This window comes from Genypterus blacodes, unplaced genomic scaffold (assembly GCF_046128005.1).
Source record: "Genypterus blacodes isolate CSIRO-AG114 ecotype Tasmania unplaced genomic scaffold, CSIRO-AGI_Gbla_v1 ptg000185l_1, whole genome shotgun sequence".
Lineage (NCBI taxonomy): Eukaryota > Metazoa > Chordata > Actinopteri > Ophidiiformes > Ophidiidae > Genypterus > Genypterus blacodes.
The window spans coordinates 1,504,748-1,526,146 of NW_027466986.1; the positions used below are offsets into that span (position 1 = coordinate 1,504,748).

The 21,399-nt window shown below is 40.8% G+C and overlaps 1 protein-coding gene across 1 annotated transcript in view; it reads left to right on the forward strand.

Moving 5' to 3' along the window:
• Positions 1-1,674: 1,674 nt before the first annotated feature.
• Positions 1,675-21,399, forward strand: part of enpp1 (ectonucleotide pyrophosphatase/phosphodiesterase 1) — a 43,021-nt gene continuing 23,296 nt past the window's right edge. The window contains exons 1-13 of the mRNA XM_076167976.1: positions 1,675-1,863; positions 7,789-7,867; positions 11,099-11,156; positions 12,358-12,455; positions 12,530-12,609; positions 12,850-12,969; positions 15,284-15,393; positions 15,500-15,565; positions 15,662-15,734; positions 17,637-17,745; positions 20,627-20,758; positions 20,894-20,925; positions 21,052-21,179. Coding sequence (XP_076024091.1) covers positions 1,732-1,863; positions 7,789-7,867; positions 11,099-11,156; positions 12,358-12,455; positions 12,530-12,609; positions 12,850-12,969; positions 15,284-15,393; positions 15,500-15,565; positions 15,662-15,734; positions 17,637-17,745; positions 20,627-20,758; positions 20,894-20,925; positions 21,052-21,179 — 1,217 coding nt within the window. The 5' untranslated portion in view covers positions 1,675-1,731. The remainder of the gene's footprint in view (positions 1,864-7,788; positions 7,868-11,098; positions 11,157-12,357; positions 12,456-12,529; positions 12,610-12,849; positions 12,970-15,283; positions 15,394-15,499; positions 15,566-15,661; positions 15,735-17,636; positions 17,746-20,626; positions 20,759-20,893; positions 20,926-21,051; positions 21,180-21,399) is intronic.

Here is a 21,399-nt window from a genome sequence, read left to right on the forward strand (position 1 = left end):
GGGTGTCCTCTGTTATGTCCAGTTCTCCATAATAACTTGCCAATAATACTGCTTTGACAGTTTGACCCAAGAATGGATATGATGGCTGTGGCGTATCCCCGAAAAATGCACCCCGCTGCGGGTTGTATTAACTGCTCATGCATGCATTTAAAAAATTAATGTAATACTTAAATTAAATTCCCAAAGGTCGAGAAGACAAAAGAGAAAGCACTGCCAGTCTTTGCAGTCTTCCAGACTGGCTTGCAGCTGTGGAACTGGGAACAGAAGAATGTGACTAATTGGCTGATTATATAATTTCTGATCGTGATGGGTCGTGAAAGTGGCTCAAAAAAGGTTGAAAAACACTGATTTACAGCATCAAATACGACATGTGTTATGATTGTAGGTATTTGTGCCTTTCGATCAGTCTCAAACACACTTATTTGTGATTCCCATGAACAAACCCCAGTGTTTGTAAGACCGGGCTTCTGGGCTAGGTGTCGATGATGATGATGATGATGATGATGATGATGATGATGAAAAGTAAAACTTAAAAAGTATGAACCCAGATTCCAGTTAATGTACACTGTTTCTGTTCCTTGACATTTACCCACTAAGTTGGGCATGAGAACAGTTGAAGATCAAATGTACTTGTTCATTTAACTTGTTATGTTAGACAGCATCACAAGTTAGCTACCTGAAAATGTGTGCAGAAATGCTTTTGTTTGTTGTCAGAAGGATGAGAAAATACGATTTTAGTGGTCTACTGCTTGAGAGAACCAACATAAATTCCAGCAGGATAAAGGGTTTGAGAGCAATATTCTTTCAACCGGCCCATAATTCCTAGCTGCACACCTGGCGTTTCTCAGGGACCACATGAGTGGTTGGGGGCTTCAGAGGGTAAGATATAAGTAAACGAGAGAATTATATATAACTTAATATATAACTTAAATAAACATCAGCAGAGCTGCTAGAGATGCATGTGCTATCTAGATGAGTGTGTGTGTGTGTGTGTGTGTGCGTGCGTGCGTGCGTGCGTGCGTGCGTGCGTGCGTGCGTGCGTGCGTGCGTGCGCCATATATTATACCATTGCTACTTGAAGTGAAGTAGAAGATAAGATTTAACGCTGTAGTTTTTGTTCCACTTTTACCACAAGGTAGATATAATATATGCACTAAGTAGATTGCATTGTTTCCTTTGTACCTTTGCATTGTTTTCCAAGTGGTGAAATACTATTCTATAGGGCATGGTTAGCTACATGGTTAGTTTATAGTTTTTTAGTTGTTTTTTTTGTCACAATAGGCTTACTTAATAGCTTTGATACAGTATTGTTCCCTCTGTTTGAGCTTTTTAATTAAAAAGCTCGACAATTTTATAAAACACGTGCTGAAAGCCTTATGACAATCTTGTGCTGTGAAGACTGTATTAATTCAAATTGGTAAATAATAATAATAAAAAAATTAAAATACAAAGTAAAGTATTATGACACGCGCGAGAGAAAATCATCACAACAAAGTAAAGGGTGTAAAATGACAGCCGCAGCCTGTGCATGGAATGTAAAATTGGAAAATAGAGGACAGAGTTCATCACGTGCTGCTGCTTCCTCATGCAGATTTGGAGACGTCAAGAAGGCGGCGCCTCTGTCGTCCAGCAGGGGGCAGAGCCTGCTGTCAATATATAAAGTAAGCGGGGCAGTTGAGCGTGATCTTGGAGTGGAGTGGAGTGTGGATAACTACCTGCACGTCCGTCAGCATGGACATAACCGGAGGAGAGGAGCGAGCCGCAGAACAGACTGCTTCTTTATGCGTGTCTCCTGAGCTGGAGAGTCAAATAAGGCACAATGAGAGGAGCAAGAAGAGGAACTCTTGTAAGATCATCACCGGGGTGAGTCCACTGACTCTAAACTATCACTCTGTCACAACTACAAACCTGTGGCCCAACTCATGCCAACAAAGAAACAAATCCCTGTTCCAAGTTAAAGTCCAGCATTCGGAATTCTACAACAATGTAGTATCAGAAGAAAGGTTTCCTACTCTGAATAATTTTAGCTGTCATTGTAAAATGATCGAAATCACCAAAGTGGCAACATTTTTTTTGTTTTTTTTAGTTTCTGAGCTGGCAGAGGAGCGTGGAGTGTGGGGAAACAGCTATTGTATCTGACTTTGACTTTGTACTCTGATTTGGAGAGTTTGCGTTACTTTTACTAATCTTTAAATTTGGACATCTGTCAAGGTTTCCTAGTTCAGGGACTTTCCAGCTCTGCGGTCAGTTAAAGGACTATGTTTTACTGTAGGTGGGAGAAAATTCACCTCAATCTTTTCATAAATAAACTCTCGACATAATGTATTGTGTCATCACAGCACAAGGAAGAAACACGAAATACAGACAAAAACAAGAACATAAACATTTGATCTGAAAATTAACCACTGCCATCTTATGAAGTATGCTGTTTTGATCTGAAATGTTGTGTACTGAACATTTTGGCATGCCTTAAAAAAGAAAAATTGCAAATAACTATTGAAAGTCGTTAAAGCCCTGAATGTCATGAACAACCATGTAGAGTTACACTGCAGCTTTGTCTAGCCACCTATATATAACTTTCTGTCAGACTGTGGTGTGACTGTCAGAATTTATACTGGAATATTGAGTGTCATAGCTTGAGAGAAAATTATAATTTACCCTTAAAAAGTAAGCTCAGGTCTACATGTGTAAAGTCTTTGTTCCCCCTCGGAGTCATCGGTCTAGAGTCTAGACATAAAGCTACAGCTGGAATGAAACACACACAGAGCAGGGCGACACATTCAAACCCCCAAATTCTGATTTCAACTAAATGTCAGAGCACACTGACTTTAAGTCAGCTAATTAAACAAAATCTAACTTTCTACTACAGTAGGATGTTCAAACTCTGTGAAAGTGAGTATATTCTGAATGGATGTTTACTGCACTCTGAAGTAAAAAGTGTAGAGAGTGAGGGGCCAAGGTGGTAAATGGAGCCATGTGTTGGCTGTGCTTATGTTACAGTGTGAGCAGACGTTTTGTATTGGTTAGAAAACTTGGTTTTGTACGAGCTCAGAGGTTCAGTTCTCATGCTACATGGCTTAATTATGGCGCTGTGAGGTACTTTGGATGAAAGTAGTAGTGTGATGACTGTGTGTCAGCTTAAGAACATATTCAGCTTTCTTACTTTCAGTTATTCTATTTCTTGTAAATCCTTTTTAATGCTGTAACATGCAAGCATGCTAGTTAGCTAGTATCTCTACCCACAACATGGCAGATGCTGACCACAATGTTCAGTGTCATACTTCCTAGTCATTGTTACAGTAAGTAAAAGACAAAATGTCTCCCAGGGCAGTGTATGCATGGCTCCATAGTACAGTATGCATCTCTGTAGGCTTCAACCAAACTTTTTACAACTTTGGCAATATATATAACAAAATCTGTGTCAGATTACACTTGTAAAATGAGAGAAATTCCAGTCTGTCTGATGTATGTGTGAAATTGGTAAAGTCTGACTTATAGGGTTTTACCACTGTTTTGCCGCTGATGCTGTTAATTTAGTGTCTATTCATCTTCAAGATCAAACAAGCCTAGGTGTTTAACCCAGTACTTCTGAATATCCTATGAGCTTCATGACTGAGACTTTTACAACTGTTAAATGAGAGGCTTTGACTCTGTGGTGGTTAGGTGTTGATTTTTTTAACACTACTTCCCTCCAATGCTGCAAACCTCTGCCAACAATCCTGGAGGAAAATCCAATCTCTTTATAATTCTTTCTCCCCCCTGATGATAATGTGTTATCTGATGCCAAACACATTTCAGGTAAATGCTTTGGCAGAGGTAAAATTAGGTGATAATCATGAGTCATAGCCAGCAAGTCCTTGACTAAGATAAGATAAGATGAAAATTTAAATCCCGAGGGAAACTGCTCCTTCTTTGCCCTGGTCTGTTCATCGCGTGCTACTCACAGATACTTGGGTGCCTCTTATACTTGTGTTACAAGCACTGCAGCTGAAAACTACTTACAATATCACTTCTACAAAAAAGCACTAGTTTCCAAGTGTCAAGTCCAGAACTTGTCAATTAACTCAACTTAAATGTGCTTGTGTAGTGGAAAGGAGAAAGGGTTTTGAAGAAATGTTGGTTTGACTCGATACATATATGATTCCAGCAACCAGCTTGATAGTATTACAAATCAGCCAGATGATTGTGACACATCTGTTAGTAATTGTGCCATGACTCTTAGGCATAGGAATTTGGGAACTGAAGATTGCAGCATATCAGGCCAGATCTCAAAAGGAAAAGCAGTTTTTCCCACTTATGAGGCTGAGAATCGAGTGTGATCCCATTTTTTGTGCTGCTTTTTAAGGTCATATTTTCCTTCTGGAAATCTAAGCATTATTTTGTTGTGAATAATAACAGATTTTGGTCTGAACTTAAAGCAGCAGTCTGTAAAATCGTGGACTAGGTGGAATCGTGAAGAATGTCTGATCTGACTCCCTCTTCTCCCCTTTCTTCCTGCTGTGCCCCAGTCCTGCCTATACAACTCCTCCCACCTGAGAATGTGAGATCAACAAGTGATTCCCCCACCCCCGCACCCCCGGTCACTGGTGGTATTGTTGGGGCTCAAAGACGTTTAGTCCTACACCTAATTCCATCAGTAGGTGGCACTATGGAGACATGCTATTTTCACAGACCTCATTTCTGGATTATCATCAGGATGTAATGAGCATGCAAGTTTACGTACTGTGGATTAAATAGGATAGTCTCTCTCACTATCAGACAGGTAGCTTTTCCACCAGACAGACTGTTTACTTTCTCCACCTACCAAAACCACAGGGATGGGCCCCTTTTCCAGGTCTCTCACAAATTCATACACACACACATACCTAGACAGCGTCCACAAAACAGTATGTGTTTATACCTGTCTGGGAATTTCAAGTCTTGTTTTATGGGAATCACACTCAGTAGATGACTTCTTGTCAGTGATATGCCAAGATTTTTATTACAGCAGAATGTGACGAGGAAATTACTGGAAATTAATCAATACAGTGAAATAGCTTCTTAAGTCATCTGATTGTATTGAGTCTGGGGTTCATTTCATTATTGCTTTTTAAAAGAACTTTTAAGATCTGAGACTGAACCAAGATGTTTCCATTAGCTTTGTTGAGTCCTCATGCATAATCCTGTTTACATGTGGGCTACTCAAGCATTTCCATTGGACTGGACTCACCCATCCCTCATGCATGTAGCAATGCTGAATTCCTCTAAGATCTGTTCAACCTGGACCTCCTCTTTTCGCCAGACTAAATTACATTTGATAAAGGTCTCTAACAAGTGGGATTACCGCACTCTACTCTTTAAATTGACAGGCTGTCTAAAATCAGTCACACACTTCACACAGCTCCATGCCATTTACACAAACCACTGTGGGTCTGGTTTAGGCGTAACAGGGGCTTCATCATATCCTAAAATGATGAGACTGCTAAACACCCCCTCTCTAAATGAGCTGGTTTAGATCAAACCTTGTTCAACCGCCCCTCTAATTACATAGTCCCTAACCTCACTGCCACTGTGGGCAGATACAAGCCAAACATCTGGAGAAGATGGGTGCCCTCCATCTTGAATGGACTATTACAGAGAGCAGACATAGAGTAGAGTTTGTGATTATTGAAATACTTTTTCGAGCAACATGGAAATGATTACAGACTGCGGGCAGGATTAAGGTAATAAACAACAGTCTCCCTTCCTTTCAAAATAAACCATCAGAAGCCTTTTCACAATCGTTTTAAAATCTATTGTATTGAATATTATTTTTATATTATCTTCGATACTAAATGAATGAATGAGTAAAATTAAATCAAAGGATAGCTACAGTGTACATGTGATTTGTTTAAGTAAAAGGAATCATCTACATTGTGGCTTTTATTCAGATGTCCAGAAGTCTGACATGTTTGCATAACGGTACAAGACAAGCAGCTGACACTTCTGACAAATGTAGCACCAGAATGAGCTTTCAATGGCTTAGTTTTATTAAAACCATTAAATGCAGTTTTATTAAATGCATGGATTGAGTATGGATCTGTTTTGTCCACAGATTTCTTATTTACGTGTTTGTGGTACAAGATGTTGAGCAAAATTGTACTCTTATTTGAATTATTCTGTTTATATGTGCATTTGCACTGCTTTGCTTCAAATTGGGTCATTGTATGACCCACGGAAAATCTGTCAGACATGGAGAAAGGGTCTTTGCCTATTAGTGACAGAGCAAATGATTAGCACATAATCAATAGCATCTATGCAACTCCATAAAAATGATGTGTTATGGGTTAGTTATGTGACTACTGATGCGGATATGACCATAGTGTGATGATGTCACACCAGCCTGGAAAACTCTTTAGCAGGGGTCTCCAACCTTTTTTCCTCTGAGAGCTAATTTGACAAAATAAAAGTGGCTGAGAGCTACTCATGTTTTACATTATGAGAAACATTTATTCACAATGCTGATTCTCCACCCAAACCAGCTGTTTAAGTGAAAACAAAACAATGTTATAAATTATTTTACTATTTTACTTATACTATACCTGTCCTATTTCACATTTTCTCTCTGTCCACATATCACTGTCACAATTTCCCTTCACATTCCCTGTAAATCTGGGAATTCCATGTAGTTCCCATGCATAATTCACATGCATTCAGTCTTTTCTGATGTTAGTGAGATGACAGAGAGTGTGTGGTGTCTGCTGGAGTGTATCCTATTTCACTCTCATGGAGCTCCTTTAGCTTCCCTGTTCGTAGCCTGCTAGCAGCCAGAAAATCTGTGAAATGTTGCCGTGGACCTTTGTGAACAGACATGCTTGCACCGCAAACAAGACATACACTCTTGACATTCACATTCCTCATGAAAAAAGTATATTTTTTGTCTTTTATTGGGGCTTTTTTCCTCGGTTATTGTCAAATCCGGCGTGCGCTTGCTAGCCTGCTAACATTGTCTCATCTTATGGTGTCATTGATGATACCAAACATGACAGCAGTGTAATTTGTTTGACTGACAGCTGATTGGCATATAATCATTTTGTTACAGAGGGGGCGGGATGTCTGTGAATTTGGTTGGATAGAAATTTAAACAGGTTTACCAAGTGAAGTTGTGTTTTCAAATTAATGTATTTTTTTAACCTTTAGCGAGCCACTAGAAAAGGGTGGCGAGCTACTGGCTTATGGCATTGATGTAGAACATTTGATAGTTTTTCAACAAAACCCAATTTTATCAGATCATTACTTAATATCTTTTAGAATTCCTATTACTGGACTACACGCCAAACAAGATAAAAAGGCTTTGACTAGATGTCTGGTTAATTCCATCAACACTGAATTCAACACCATCTATAGATGACTTTAATTCTGATTTGGTCCCTTCCAAATTGATAATCGGGTTGATAGTGCTGCATGGTCACTGCAAATGACTCTCGACTCTATCGCTCCCCTGAAAAAGAAGACAGTAAAACAAAGGAGGTAAGTGCCATGGTATAACACTCAAACCGAGTGAACTAAGGCAAAAAGAGCTGAGACCTGAAAGAATATGACATTAGAGGAACTGTATTTAACTTGTTTAGATCCTACATCAGGTCGATTTCAGTTCATACATGTAATAATAAATCCTCCATGTACACAAAAGTTAGACACGGTGTTCAAGGTTCAGTGCTTGGGCCAACATTTTCAAAGCCAAAGAGTTTGTCTTAACACCTCCCTTGATTGAAAAATAAACAGACAATTCTAGTATTTATTTATTTTTTTATATTTTTTTTATTTTAGGTTCTGCTGCTGTGCTTACTGGTTGTCATCCTGGCTGTGGTGTTTCTTACGAAGCAGAGTGGTCATGGTCATGAGAAAGGTATGCTTGACTTTCAATAACCTAATACAGCACCTGTTTGCAACACAGAAAAACAATCTGTAAAAATATAATTGTGCAATTCTATAAGATTTTACAGGTGACCATTTTCATTTATGTGTCCGTTCTCACAAATTTGCAATATCTGAATGTGCAACACATTACTCATTTTTTTACCCTCCTTTGATGTAGCACAACTGTGCACGCTGAGTGAAATGAAGATTCTGCCAGTTTTACACCGCGGGCTCAAGAGTGCATTGTTCTTTGGAAGTACCAATCATTTTAAAACAAATTCCTAAGTCCTCTGACTGTTGAAGGAAATCTGGAAAAATCTTGACGACTGACCTTTTAGCCCCAGACATGTAACTTGCATTTGTGGACCAGATCTCAGGGCAGTTCAGGGATGTTTACTTTAGGCATGAGCCACTATGTTCAATACATAACTCCCCTGTAAAGTATTTGCGTACTTCTTTCAGTGCTGAAACTGAGATTGTTGAGCTGACTTTTTTGAGCAAATTCTTTTAATTAAATTACAAAGAGCAGAAACAAGACATCCTTTGAAACTCTGATGCTGCCATTTGAACTACTAAGGAGTGGATGTAAAGGTCACTGAGTGTCACCTCATGGTCAAATGCAGATATTTCATACTTCCTAACTGTGGGTATTTATGAGGCCTGCTGCAGCAGTGAAAGAGTGAAGAAGGCCACAAGAGAAATACAGTGTGAATGGAAAGTTGGAAGATTGTGAACAGGGTATGGTTCTGTTATCCTGGTGTGACGTGAGTATTTTCCCCATTGGGCACAGCACACCATAAACACACTTTTAAGCTGGACAAGAAAGTTTACTCTGCGTTGGCATGTTGACTCCAGCTATAGAGTCCATCTTGTTAGGCGTGGGCAGCGGCAGCAGAATGCTCTCTGTTGTAACCGGTTGGGCCGAAACATCCCTCTTCCATTTCAGGGGCAGCTGTGGTCACTGTGGGCTGGGGGGAGGAGTAGGAGGAGAGCAGCATGCTTTTAATGCTGTGGTGTATTCTTAACTTATAGTTTCTACAGACAAATGGGAGTAGCTGCTGAAACTTTATGGCCTACTTTGTTTCTTCCTTTCTCTGGTAGCTCAATAGTAATAGTCTAAAGTTGTGACCTTTCATTTTTATTATAATTTATTATTTTGTCTTAAATGTTTGGGTTTTCTTTTGATTTTACATTTGTGGGAATAAAATTGCATCAAACTTTGCATCTACTGCTTTCTCTGGCTATTCTTGTTAGTCCTTTTCTTGTCCCTGTGTTCCATACACTCATGTGTTCTTGTCCTTGTGTTCTTCTTGTGTTAAAAACTTATATATATATAGCCAGTCTTGTGATTGAAGTTATTTGTAGTTTCCCTTGCACTTACACCTGTTCAGTGTTTTCACTAGTTCTGCCCAAAGTTATTTAGTTTTCCAAGGTTTTTTTCTTTTACACAGTATTTCCTATCCCAGAGACATTTGCACTTCTTTATTTGTGTTAACCTTCTTCTCCTGTAGCTGTGCTATTTGAGTTCTTCCCCCTGTTGGTCCTGTGGCTAGTCTGCCAGATAGTTGTGGTCCAGTTATCTGTTCCCCCTTGTTAGTATCCCACTGCTCCCTACTTACCCTGGTCTGCTTCGGTAATTGTTTGCATTCTTTTGCTTTTAGCTGCTTTGCCTGGCATTTTAGTTATCCCCTTTATGTCCTGAGACTTGTATTCTGTTGAGCTCCGGTTTCTGTTCCTCCATATTTGTCTTTTCTTTATTTCGAGTTCTATTTGTGTTATCCAATTCCCCGTATATTATAAACTACTTTTCCGATGTCCGTGTCGCCCGCCATTTCAGTCCTCACCCTTGCACTTCCCTAGTAAAAATTGACAGTAAGCCTCTCGGCTCTTTTGTAATTTGTTAAAAATTTTACCAGATTGTTCCTCCATCTTTACACTTACTTACACACGTACTTGCATCAAATTGTTGTAAATGTTTCAAGTGAAACTTAAATTCTGATATTTCCTTAATATATCATTTGATTTCATAATGGTGCCAGTCTGACCACTTTGCTGCTGCTCATATCTACAATTTAATAATTTTTACTTTTTTTTTTTTGCCTTCATTGGCTATATTGCTGAAACTGAAAGTTTAAATAGAAAGACATTTAGGCTGTCTTCCAGTGTGTCCAGTTTGAAGCTGATGTGACAGTATGATTCCCAGAGGATTAGTGACCACAGGAGCTCATCTCCTGAGACAGAGAATCCTTGTCTTTGGTTGTCCGGTTCACTCTTGACTCCAAACCGCAGTGTTGGCCTAGAGAGCCAGTGAGGAGGGGCCTTCTCACTCACATGCTAAACTTTCCTGTCACTGGTCTGCTTAGCACAAGACTGCTAAAATGGATTGGTTCAGGTATTGTAGGCATCTAGCCGAAAGCTTACAGGTGAAAGACCTGAGCACCCCAAACTGTGACAAGATTGATCAGTACAATGTAGGTCATTGCATTTCATGTAGGTGTAAGTCTTGAGATAGTTTGACCAGGATTATACATGACTTTAATAATGCGTTCACGTAGGCAACTACTCCTCTACTCTTGATGTAGCAAAACATTTTTTGATCTAAAAACCCTCGTTGAGAATAGGCGCAGTGTGAGCACACTGTGTGAGATCAGATAAACTTTTCATTTAAATACACTCACTAATCCAATGAGTGAGCTCAGCCATACATTTTATTGATCACTCACACATGTTGGCAAATAAGGTTTACATAACCCAGATTTTGCAATAAAGATGTTACCCTCAGACTGAAACATTGCTAAATTATAGTGATCGCATATATTATATTACTATATTATTACCTGTCAAGTTGTCCCACAGTGACTATAGTATACAGTAAAGTAGTAAGGATGGCCTCCTATCTACCTTATTCATTCTGAAAAGTTTCGGGGAAGGCACAAAAATGTGAATCCTAAATTGCGCATAACAACCACTGTTTCAGCACCAAATCACAACAAAAATAGCTCAAGGCACTTTTCAGACAGCATTTAAAGTGACCTAACATGTGCAAACACTTGGCGACACCCCATTAACGGGTGAAAACCTCAGGCAGAATTGGGCACTAGGTGGGCAGCCATCTGCCTAAACCAGTTGGAAGAGAGAAAGAGAGTCCATGATTTTGTTATAACAAGGAGCATTTCTTAAAAGTGACATGACTGTATCATTGACACATCATCTTTTGCAGCTGAGTCCTGGCTGGAGGAGGGCTGTGAAGAAATTCAAGAGCCACAATGTCCACCAAGGTAAAGCAAGAATCTTATACTATCACAAAGTGAAATGCGATCTGAATACAAATCTGAGCCTGCCACATATTTTCCATACATTGTTCCCAGTAGTTAGTTGTTGGTGGAAATATTCTGCAATCGGTGACAATGGAGCAAAAAAATAAATAAATGTGTCATTTAAGTCTGTTCATTTAACCCAGAAAAACCTAAACACATGTCTTGTGTTCTTTATGATTGTTGGTTTTGGTGCTTTAGTGGATAATGTCATTGTCTGTATGGAAACTTTGTTAATTAAGATTAAGATTAAGATACTTTATTCTTGTCATGTTGCATGCAATTCACATCTTGTCTTGCTATGACTGAGTATTAAGCATTTGAGGGAGAATGCAGTGCATGTTGCAAGTGTGTGTGTTCAGGGTGTAACCCCACACCCATCAGGCTATGGAAAATCAAAGTTTGGGCTGTTTTTTCTGGGTTAAAAATAACTCTGAACCAATAAAAGTCTCCTGTTTTTTATGTCAGCATTTTACGTTACTCATTCTCTTATGTTTCCTTGTGGTGTCTCTGTTGGTAAACCACACAGTTTCTTCATATGCAGCTTTATGTGTTTGCAGTTTGAATGCAAATTAGAAGCTCCCTTGGAAGCCTGACATTGCAAAGTAAAGTTTTGGAAGAAAAAAGCTTTGCAGTAGGGGTTAGGGTTAGTTAGTTTTTGTGATGTGAAATGAGAAACAATCTTACCGACGAATTGAGTTAATAAGATGGAGACTTTATACAGTATGTATATATATATATACATATATATACCTAATATGTCCAATACTGTAACAGTAATCTTTGTGCTGATGAAAGTGGGGTTCCATAGAAGGCGTGAGATAGCTTTACATTGGAAAGAGAAAGTGCGTCTTTGGGGAAAAAGCAGAATCAGTTAAACCATACACCTTGTACACCTGATTCATCGTCAGCAATTACAGTACTTTTCTCTTCCTGTCCTTCCACCAGTATCTGTGTGGGCTGCAACTTGATTCTTCTTCCTCTTCTGGCCTGCTCAGTCAAAGAGCGGCTTTGTATCCGCTACACAAACAGACTGTACACAGCCACACTACTGAAGGGCAAAAGATAGCCATGGCTCCTGCTCATGACTTACTCCAATTTCCTGTTCACAACTACACCTCAGCATCTACTTAAAGCATTGTTCTCTCTTTGTCTGCCTGCCCAGTTTTTCCAGGCCTCCTCTGGTCCTGGTCTCCTTGGACGGTTTCAGGGAGGAGTATCTGAGAGCCCACAGTGGCCACCTTCCAGTCATCAGCAAATTGCGTAAGTAAACGGCATCATCGTAGACTCTGTGTTTATCAGGCATCTTGGGTGATAAAAACATTGCTTTATTTCAGGAAACTGCGGCACCACAACACCATATATGAGGCCTGTTTACCCTACTAAGACCTTTCCTAATCACTACTCTATTGTGACTGTAAGTGTGCTGCTTTCTATCTTGTCAGAAAGACAACATTTAATGAGAGAGAGAGCGAGAGAGAGAGAGAGAGAGAGACTATGAAAAGTCCGCTCTGCAATTAGCCCCAATACTTGTGTTTTTAAACAAACAGGGTTAGCAGTAATAATTGGGTGAGGATAGAGGAGGTACTCATGAATCCCTGTAGTGAGGGAGGCAGTGTGGTCTATAGGCTCATGGTGTGTGTGTGTTTCTCTGCAGGGTCTTTATCCTGAGTCTCATGGAATAGTTGACAACAAGATGTACGATGTGGCCCGAAATGCGGTCTTCAGCTTGAAAAACGAAGAGAAAGTAAACCCATTATGGTACCAGGGAGAACCCGTAAGTGAGATCATGGTGTCCTTTTGAAAGGTGAAAGTTTCATTTTAAATCTCATAACTGAGACAGAATCCAAAGGTATTGGACAAGATATTTCTGAGTTTCAAGCCCCTACTGTTTCATTGTTTGGATGCATGCTCATTATATTCAGTATATTCAATATATTCAATATTAAAGTCGCTTTGAGACAGTTTCATTGGCCACTTTCTCTAAGTTAGTTGCCTCCTCCAAACCCACTATCTACTTGCTTGATCCTCTCCCTGCAAAATTGTTAAGGATCTATACCCGATGCTGGGGGCCTCTCTGGACCTCTTGAGGACCTAATGTTGTGATCCTGTGTTTTTGGGTTCTTGTTACTTCCTGCTTCTGTTCCTGGTTTGTTCTTTGTGTCAGAACATGACCCTGGCAAAAGGCCATGTGGTAGTTTACTCAGTTTCCCGTGATCCTCCACTTGTCACTCTCAGGTGTGAATCCAACCATGGACTTCACTTTTCAATTGTCATTGGTCGAGTGTTTACCACCGACCTGTGATGTCATCCTGCCAATATAAGCAGCAGGAACTCTCTCTGTGTGACCTCCCTGTTGCTGAAAGGAGACCATCTTTCTGTGCGACGTCTTGACTGCTAGTAGGAGACTCCCTCCCTCTTTTCCTGGACGAAGGACAAAGGCCCACACCTCCCGATTTACTTTTGCAAGTAACAGGCACAAAGACCTCGTGCCAGTGAAGACAGACTTCCAAGATCTGTTTGTTTGTTGCCTCTTCCCTCTTTGTCTGACCCTGACTCAGATTGTGGGTCGAGAAGGCGAGTGCTTACCTTCTCTTTCTCCAAGTCGGCAAATCTCCTACTTCTTCAGGCTTTTCCGCAAGGACTTCCCTTTTGACCGATCACCGCAACAGACCAACACACCAGCGCACAGACACGTTAGCTATTAAACCTGCATCTGTTACCCCCTGTGTCGTCCTGTATTAGGTGGTGGATATTAGCATGTTTGTGAAGGATGCCTAATCTGGTAGGGAATTTAGCTCCCTTAGGCTACCCGAGGTTTCTGAGTTTCCAGCCCCACGGGAATACCAGATTCCCGGGAAAACAATCCTTGCCAGAGCCCCAGAAGCACCAGAGCCAAATCCTGTTCAGAGAGATGCACCCCTTTTGCTGCACCCTTTGTACCCAGTGGATTCGATTCATCCGTTCCACTGCTCCAGTCTTTAGCTCCGGCTCCACTACTTCAGGCGGCAGTTTCTGCCCGAGCCTCCGAGTCATCTGGACTCGCTCGAGCCTCCATGCTTGCAGGACTCGTTCTAGCCTTGACGCATGCAGAACATGTTCGCAGCTCTTATTTCGGACCCTGCACCACCAAGAGTCGTCTCCACGCCTGCACCTGTATTGGCCTTGGTTCTCAAAGCTAGGCAGGGAGCGCTGCTAGGCCAACAGGCTCATCATATCAAGACTTTGACCAATATTTACCAGACTCCGATGCACCAGCTTTCCAATCTCTTGCACCAGATTGCCACCCTCACCTCAGCGATTCCTCCCCCTGGACCAGCCCCTTGGTCTTCGCCAACTCTGTGTTGCTGCCTCATTCTCCCTGTGAGTCAGCCTCTGGTTGCACCCGTCTCTGGACTTCGGGCTGCCTCCCTGAACAGCCATTCCTGGGCAGTTTCTGAACATAGGGCCGTCCTCCCGAACGGCCATCTCTGGATGGTCTCTTTCCGTCGCCCTCCCTTAAGGACCGTCCTGGGTTGGTGCCTGGACTTAGGGCTGGCTGCCCAAATGTGTTTCCCTATGCTCCCCCTGGAGTGGGTGCTGGCCCGATCAGGTTTCCCTGTGCTTCCCCTGGGGTTTGCGTTAGCTACCCAAACCATCCTCCTTGTGCTACCCTGTTTGAACGCTTGCCCCTGTTGGGACTATTCAGTTTTGGACTATTTTTAGTTTTCACGATGTTGTTGAGTAATTGTATGTGATATTGGGTTATAGAAATAAAGTTGACTTGACTTCTGCCTTGTTACTAGGTATGGCGAAGGGAATGCGCTTATTCAGAAAAATTACTCATGGATGGATGGATCTGAATTAAAGTTTCCTTTCCAAAAAGAAGCTGGTCAAGATAAGAGTAATACTTTCAAGGCAATGTTGTTCAGTGGCTTGTAAAATTCTGATTTTCTGAAGATTAAATGCTGCCACTGCTCTCATGTAAGAAGATTAATGAGGTCTGAGCTTAGTGTCTGAAATAACCATCTTCATCTCTCTGCTACTCTTTTCTAAACTCCCCCCTGTTCTCATTTGCTGTCCTCTTGTCTCCTGTCCTGTCCTTTCCTCAGGTGTGGCTTACTGCGATGCAACACAAATTGAAAGCAGCGACATTCTTCTGGCCTGGCTCAGATGTTAAAATCAATGGCAGGTTCCCAGATTTCTACAAAAACTATGATAAGTAAGAGCGATATGTGCAAGTCTGTGTTGATTCTGGCAAGGCCTTTTTTGCTGAAACATAGCGATGTAAATGTCCACAAATAACATCCAGACATGTTTGTCCTCAGGAGCATTGCTTTTGAGAACAGAGTGTCAACACTGTTTGAGTGGCTTGGTTTACCTGAGGGACAACGGTATTACTTAATTCCTTAATATTATTACAGAGATCATGTTGTCATCCACCATCCAATCATGTGCCTGATTTCTCTCTGCTGCTTTTGGCCTTCTAGACCAGACTTCTACACTCTATACCTGGACGAACCAGACGCATCAGGCCATCGCCACGGGCCAACAAGCAGCAGGGTGAGTCAATTGTTCTAATAATGAACCCTGCAAACATGATGCCATCATTTAAAGCAGGGGTGTCAAACTCATTTTAGTTATAGGCCACATTCAGCCCAATTTACATTCAAGTGGGCCGGATTAGTAAAATCATAGCATAATAACCTATAATTGGATATAAATGGACAACTCCAGGTTTTCCTTTTGTTTAAGTGACCTGAAGTTGTGACCTGAAGTTCTTTTATCTACCTTTGTTGAACACACTTATTGTAAGTCGCTTTGGATAAAAGCGTCTGCTAAAAGATCGTAATGTAATGTAATGTAAGTGCAAAGAAGCACAGGTTCATATTGCAAATGTTTACTTTTATTAAACTATCTTTTTACAAAACATATGATGAACATCTTGAAATTTCTTAAGTCAGTGGTTCCCAAACTCTTTCTGAAGGGCCCCCTTCTGTGGATAAGAATATTTTATTATCCACGGCTAGCCAAGCTTACGATGCGTCAGCTGATCAGCGCAAACTGTGAAGCAGAACCGATAAAAACAAAAAGGATAAGGATACAAGTACATGGAGCAATAATGTTATCTGGATGCTCATTCTCCTGCTGCGATATGAAGAAGTATGGCCTCACTCATTTGCCTGAGGCGATGCTTATTTGTATCGCTCCTCTTCCCATTGCACACCGCAATAGAGATCTGAGCCTGCTCCCCCCCCCCCCCCCCAACCTGCTTCACTGTCACTTATAGTATATTGCACTAAACGTTGTTTGTCACATATACACACCTGTATGCTGTAGTTGTAGATTGTCATTACTCATACCTCAGTCAGATGCACATTGCACTTGCACTTCCTTATGTACTTATTTTGTCCTGCACTGTTCCCCCCATTGTATGTACTTCGTACCCCCCTTATCTTGTACTTATTATCTACTTGCATTCTTGCACTGGGTGATTTCTGATTTCTGATTTTTGGGTCTTGTTTTTTCATGCTGTACTGTAACTGTTGCACAGTAATTTCCCTCGGGATAATAAAATTTCATCTTATCTTATCTTATCTTAGCTGTGCGCCCCCAATTCAGGAACCACTGTCAAATTTCAAGAACAAACAATAATAACAATAAGGTTTATATAACAACAACTTGTCAAGATCCAGAAATGACTTTAGATGTACATACATTTCCACATCTGTGTAGAAATGTGAACTGAACTGACTCACTATGCGTGGATAACTCTAAAAAAAATCTTGGAGGAACATAGAGAGTTGAATTCTGCCTAGACAGTTACAATTTGCTTTCAATGACAACAATACAGGAGAGAAATAATAATAATTACTAAATACGTGCTTCCTATATGGAGAGAAATTAAACAGAAATTATAATAAATAAGAGAAGTAAAAGGCAAAATATTCAAAGACATTTCCAGAACAAACACGCAGCATTTACTGAAAAGTACCAAGCTGGAAATGAACGTAAAATAGCGATTTGGATACTGCTGTGGAAAGCTGGCGACAGCAATTCGTGAGACCGATTTGAGAAGATCGTAAGGCACGGAAAGCCGTTCACAGACAGAGATTACATGAAATAATTATTTACTAAAATATCAGAGAATCTATCCTCGGAAAATCACCGTCTTTAAACCCTGATCTGACGCTGATGTGGAAACGCTGCATTTTAGTGGCGTGATAGCGGGACACAAAATCGACATGCGTTGTGGGTAGTTTAGTTTATAGACAATTTACGCTTTACAGCTCTTTGCTCTTGCGGGCCACATAAAATGACGTAGCAGGCCGGATTCAGCCAGCGGCCCTTGAGTTTGACACCTGTGATTTAAAGGAATAACATACTAACTAAAATCCTTCGGACACTGCATGATGTATTTCACTGAAATATCTTGCTTTTAACAACTCAATGTTGTGCTTCCAGGTCATTCAGGCCTTGCAGAATGTGGACAATATTTTGGGGATGATGATGGATGGCCTGAAAGAGAGAAACCTGACCCGCTGTGTCAATATGATTGTCCTCTCTGATCATGGTGAGATATCTACACTGCTAAGGGCCAAGCCATATATTCACAAATTTCATAGAAGTGTTCACTGTTTTTTGTTGTGGCATTGTTTCAGGGCAAAACGTGAGGATGATGACAATAAGAAATGTGTCCATTAAGACAAACCCATACATGCAGGTCTTCAACTGTCAAACTTCAAATCCTGGTTTTCATGTAACATGTTTACTTCTACAACTAACATGTGAATTTACCCACCTACACACTTTCCACACATCCTAATGCAGCCAGCCAATAAGAGCAAAGTGACCAACCTGAAATTGCCTGTTTCCTCTTTGTGTGCACTTTAGTGTAGAAGTGGATAAGTACATTGCAAAGGTTTCAAAATTAACATTTACATTCCTGTCATTTGGCATTTTGACGATTTTATTGTGTATATGATTTGAATACAAGGCAAGCAAAGATCTACTCCAGAGAGAGAGTAAGTGCCAAGAGGTTCTATCAGAAGAAGTTCTATTCGAACAACAGGACGTAGGTCCTATTACACTAAAGACATAGATGTGAAGGAACATAGATGTTAATGCCTTTAGATGAGCATGAAGGACTTGTATTTGATGCAGGCAGCAACTGGTAGCCAAAGGAGGGATATGAACACCAGAATGGCATGCTGGTTTGGGTTGGTTGAAGACTAGACAAGCTGCCGTATTCTGGATAATTTGTAACAGTTTTAATGCATATGCCAGTATACCTACGAGTAAGGCATTGCAGTATTCAATGCGTGAGATGACAAGAGCCTGTACCAGCAGCTGTGCTGCATACTCAGACAGACAGGGTCACCAAGAGACTGAAGCAACGTGTCGTTTGAAGGTAAGCTGGTCAATGGTGACACCCAACTTCTGGCAGACGTTGGATGTTGGATGGGTGGTTGTATGCAAGGATATGCTGCGATGACAAGAAGCTCAGTCTCTGATGGTGCCGGTCTTTCATCCAGACTGTAATATTAGTGAGGCATGCTGATATCCATGCCAAGACTGTACAGTCTTCTTGCTGGCAGGACAGGAAGCATATGAATGTAGGTGAAGCCATGTGAGTGGATGAGGAAAACAGGCCATCAAATGAAAATAAGAACATGGGAATCAATATCTCCATTTTAGATTATACATAGTAGTATTTTAAAGGCTGTGCTCATTCACGGAACAACCACCCAGTTATTTTGAAATATTTGGGCACTTCAAATGTTCATAGGAGGCGGTGCTCATTTGTACCCACTCTTTGTTTTCCATAAAAACACCTGTTTATGTGGTTTACATTTGCATTAAATCAGTCTTTGTGCAGCCATCCTGAAACTCAGTGGCACACAAGCTCTAACAGTGATGCTGTGAAACCACTGAGGGGGTTAGGGTTTAGATGCAGGGTGTCAGCTTTTACTATTTGATTTGGTGGATTCACTGTACCTGTTGCGGGGAACTACATGCCAGAAGGAAAGCTGATGAAAAATGATCTGAGAATAAACTGGGACAATCAGCACAGAACTCACTCAGTGACTCACTCACTCACTCATGTGAGGAAACTTTTCTTTGGACAGCTGGAGCCCACATGTGTAGATCTGTAATTAGGTGTACTAAAGATCAGTGAACTGAAATAAACATAACTCAAGGTGATGCCAAGCTATCCTTATCAAAGGATTTTCCAAAGACGGATTTCCATTTTACTAACTGCACTAGTTATTAGTCTTGTGCTCACCATCAAGGACACAAAACAAGAAAGGATTAGTGGTATTCAGTCACACACCCGCAGCATGTTGTGAATGTACATGTGATCATCTGAGCATATGTGTCTGTAGAATGGGACCTAATGTGCTTTTCTGTTATTTTCCCATGTTTGTATAGTTTAATATAGGAGGGATTGTGTGTTGAACATTGTTATTTGTTCAACTGTGAAAAACACTCTTGGAGCAGTTGAAGTTTGAGAAATGTGTGGGTATATTGTGCTATTGGTACATATCTTTCATTTTCATAGTGTATTATTTACAGCATATATGTTGAACTTTGTCAAAGTTCCAAAATGTTGAGGCCTATGGAAATGCATCCATTACGAAAAGCCCCTAGGTCCTTCGCTGCCCTGAAAGCCTAATATTTTATCTGTCCTTTACTTCAGTAATGTGATTTTACCTGTCCATGCTTACCCACAACCACCAATAATAAAGCAAGCATACAAGTGTTTGGCCAGTATCTGTGTTTCACAGCCCATGGTTGCTGCCAGCTCAAGTCTGAGCCCTCTGGCCAATCAGAACAGAGCAGACCTTTCTGCTGCTTTTTCACTTGGTGTGAATGATGTTCTATATATGGAGACTAGACTTCTTTGAGTCTTCATAACCTGAATTTTTCCTGTTTTTTTACTTATACTTATACAGTTATTTTGCCAAGATGAAAATAAACAACCTTAGGATTTATCCTAATAAAAAGGATGTGAACACCTTGTTGCAGGAGTGTGATTAAGGCTGACCTAAGCTTAGTTTAGGTTTAAATGGGTATAGCCAAGCCTTAGCTTAGCCATAGTTGGTTAGTGGTAGTATAGTCAGATGTCAAGGTATAGCAACTGATCCTCTCTTTCTTATACTTTTCTCTCCTTCTCTCACCTGTGGTTCCTATTGCACACCTGATGGTTTGTGGAGAGGGGAATCTCTTTGTTTTGCCTCTACTAAGGTTTCTTAATTTTCATTATACATTAAGGCTTTTGAGAGTTGTCACTTGTCTTAGAGAGCTCTGGGCTGGGTCGGGATGTTGTTGTGGGCCTGCAAAGTCCTTTAAGACATTGTATGTGATATCGGCCTATACAAATAGATTTGATTAGACTAAACGTGTGTTATTGGTGTATTTTATTTTTGTATTTTTATCCTTTTTTCACACAGGCATGGAGGAAGCTTCCTGTCAACATGCTGCATATGTGTCTTCTTACCAGGACAATATTGATGATTTCAATGTCATCCAAGGCCCTGCTGCTCGCATCAGACCAAAGCGCCTGCCAGAGGATTTCTTTACCTGTGAGTAACAAACTATAACATCCTGCTTCACTTCAACCTAGCTTTGCAGCATCAGTCAGTGTCCCTTTGTTTGTAAGGCAAAAAGCTGTGTTGGACCCTTTCTCATTAGCTATACTCCTTTGCGTCTTTTCCCAGTTGACTATGAGGGGCTGGTGAAGAACCTGTCGGTATGTGAAGCATTCAAAATCCTCTACAGACATTTGTATGGACAACAATGAAAAATTATATGTTTTGTCAAACAACCCATTCTTCCTGCTGTGTGTTGATTATCCTCATCTCTGTCTGGCCTCAAGTGCAGGACCCCTGACCAGCCAATGCGGCCTTACCTCAAAGAAAACCTCCCTAAACGACTGCACTTTGCCAACAACATACGCATAGAGAGGGGACACCTCTATATGAAGCAAGCCTGGCAGGCAGCACTGTAAGAAACCACTCACTTCTTGAAATCTTGAGATTTTTGGCTTTCAGGCATATTGCGTTTAGGTCCATAGTCCGTAGAATTGACCCTCTCAGTGTTGGCAACAAGACACCGTTGCCCTGTTTACCTGTTTGTAAGTATGGCTCTCTCATCCTCTCCCTCCTGCTATTACTCTTGCTCTTGCTGCATTAATCAAGCCAGGTTAGCCAGTCGTTGGCTGTGG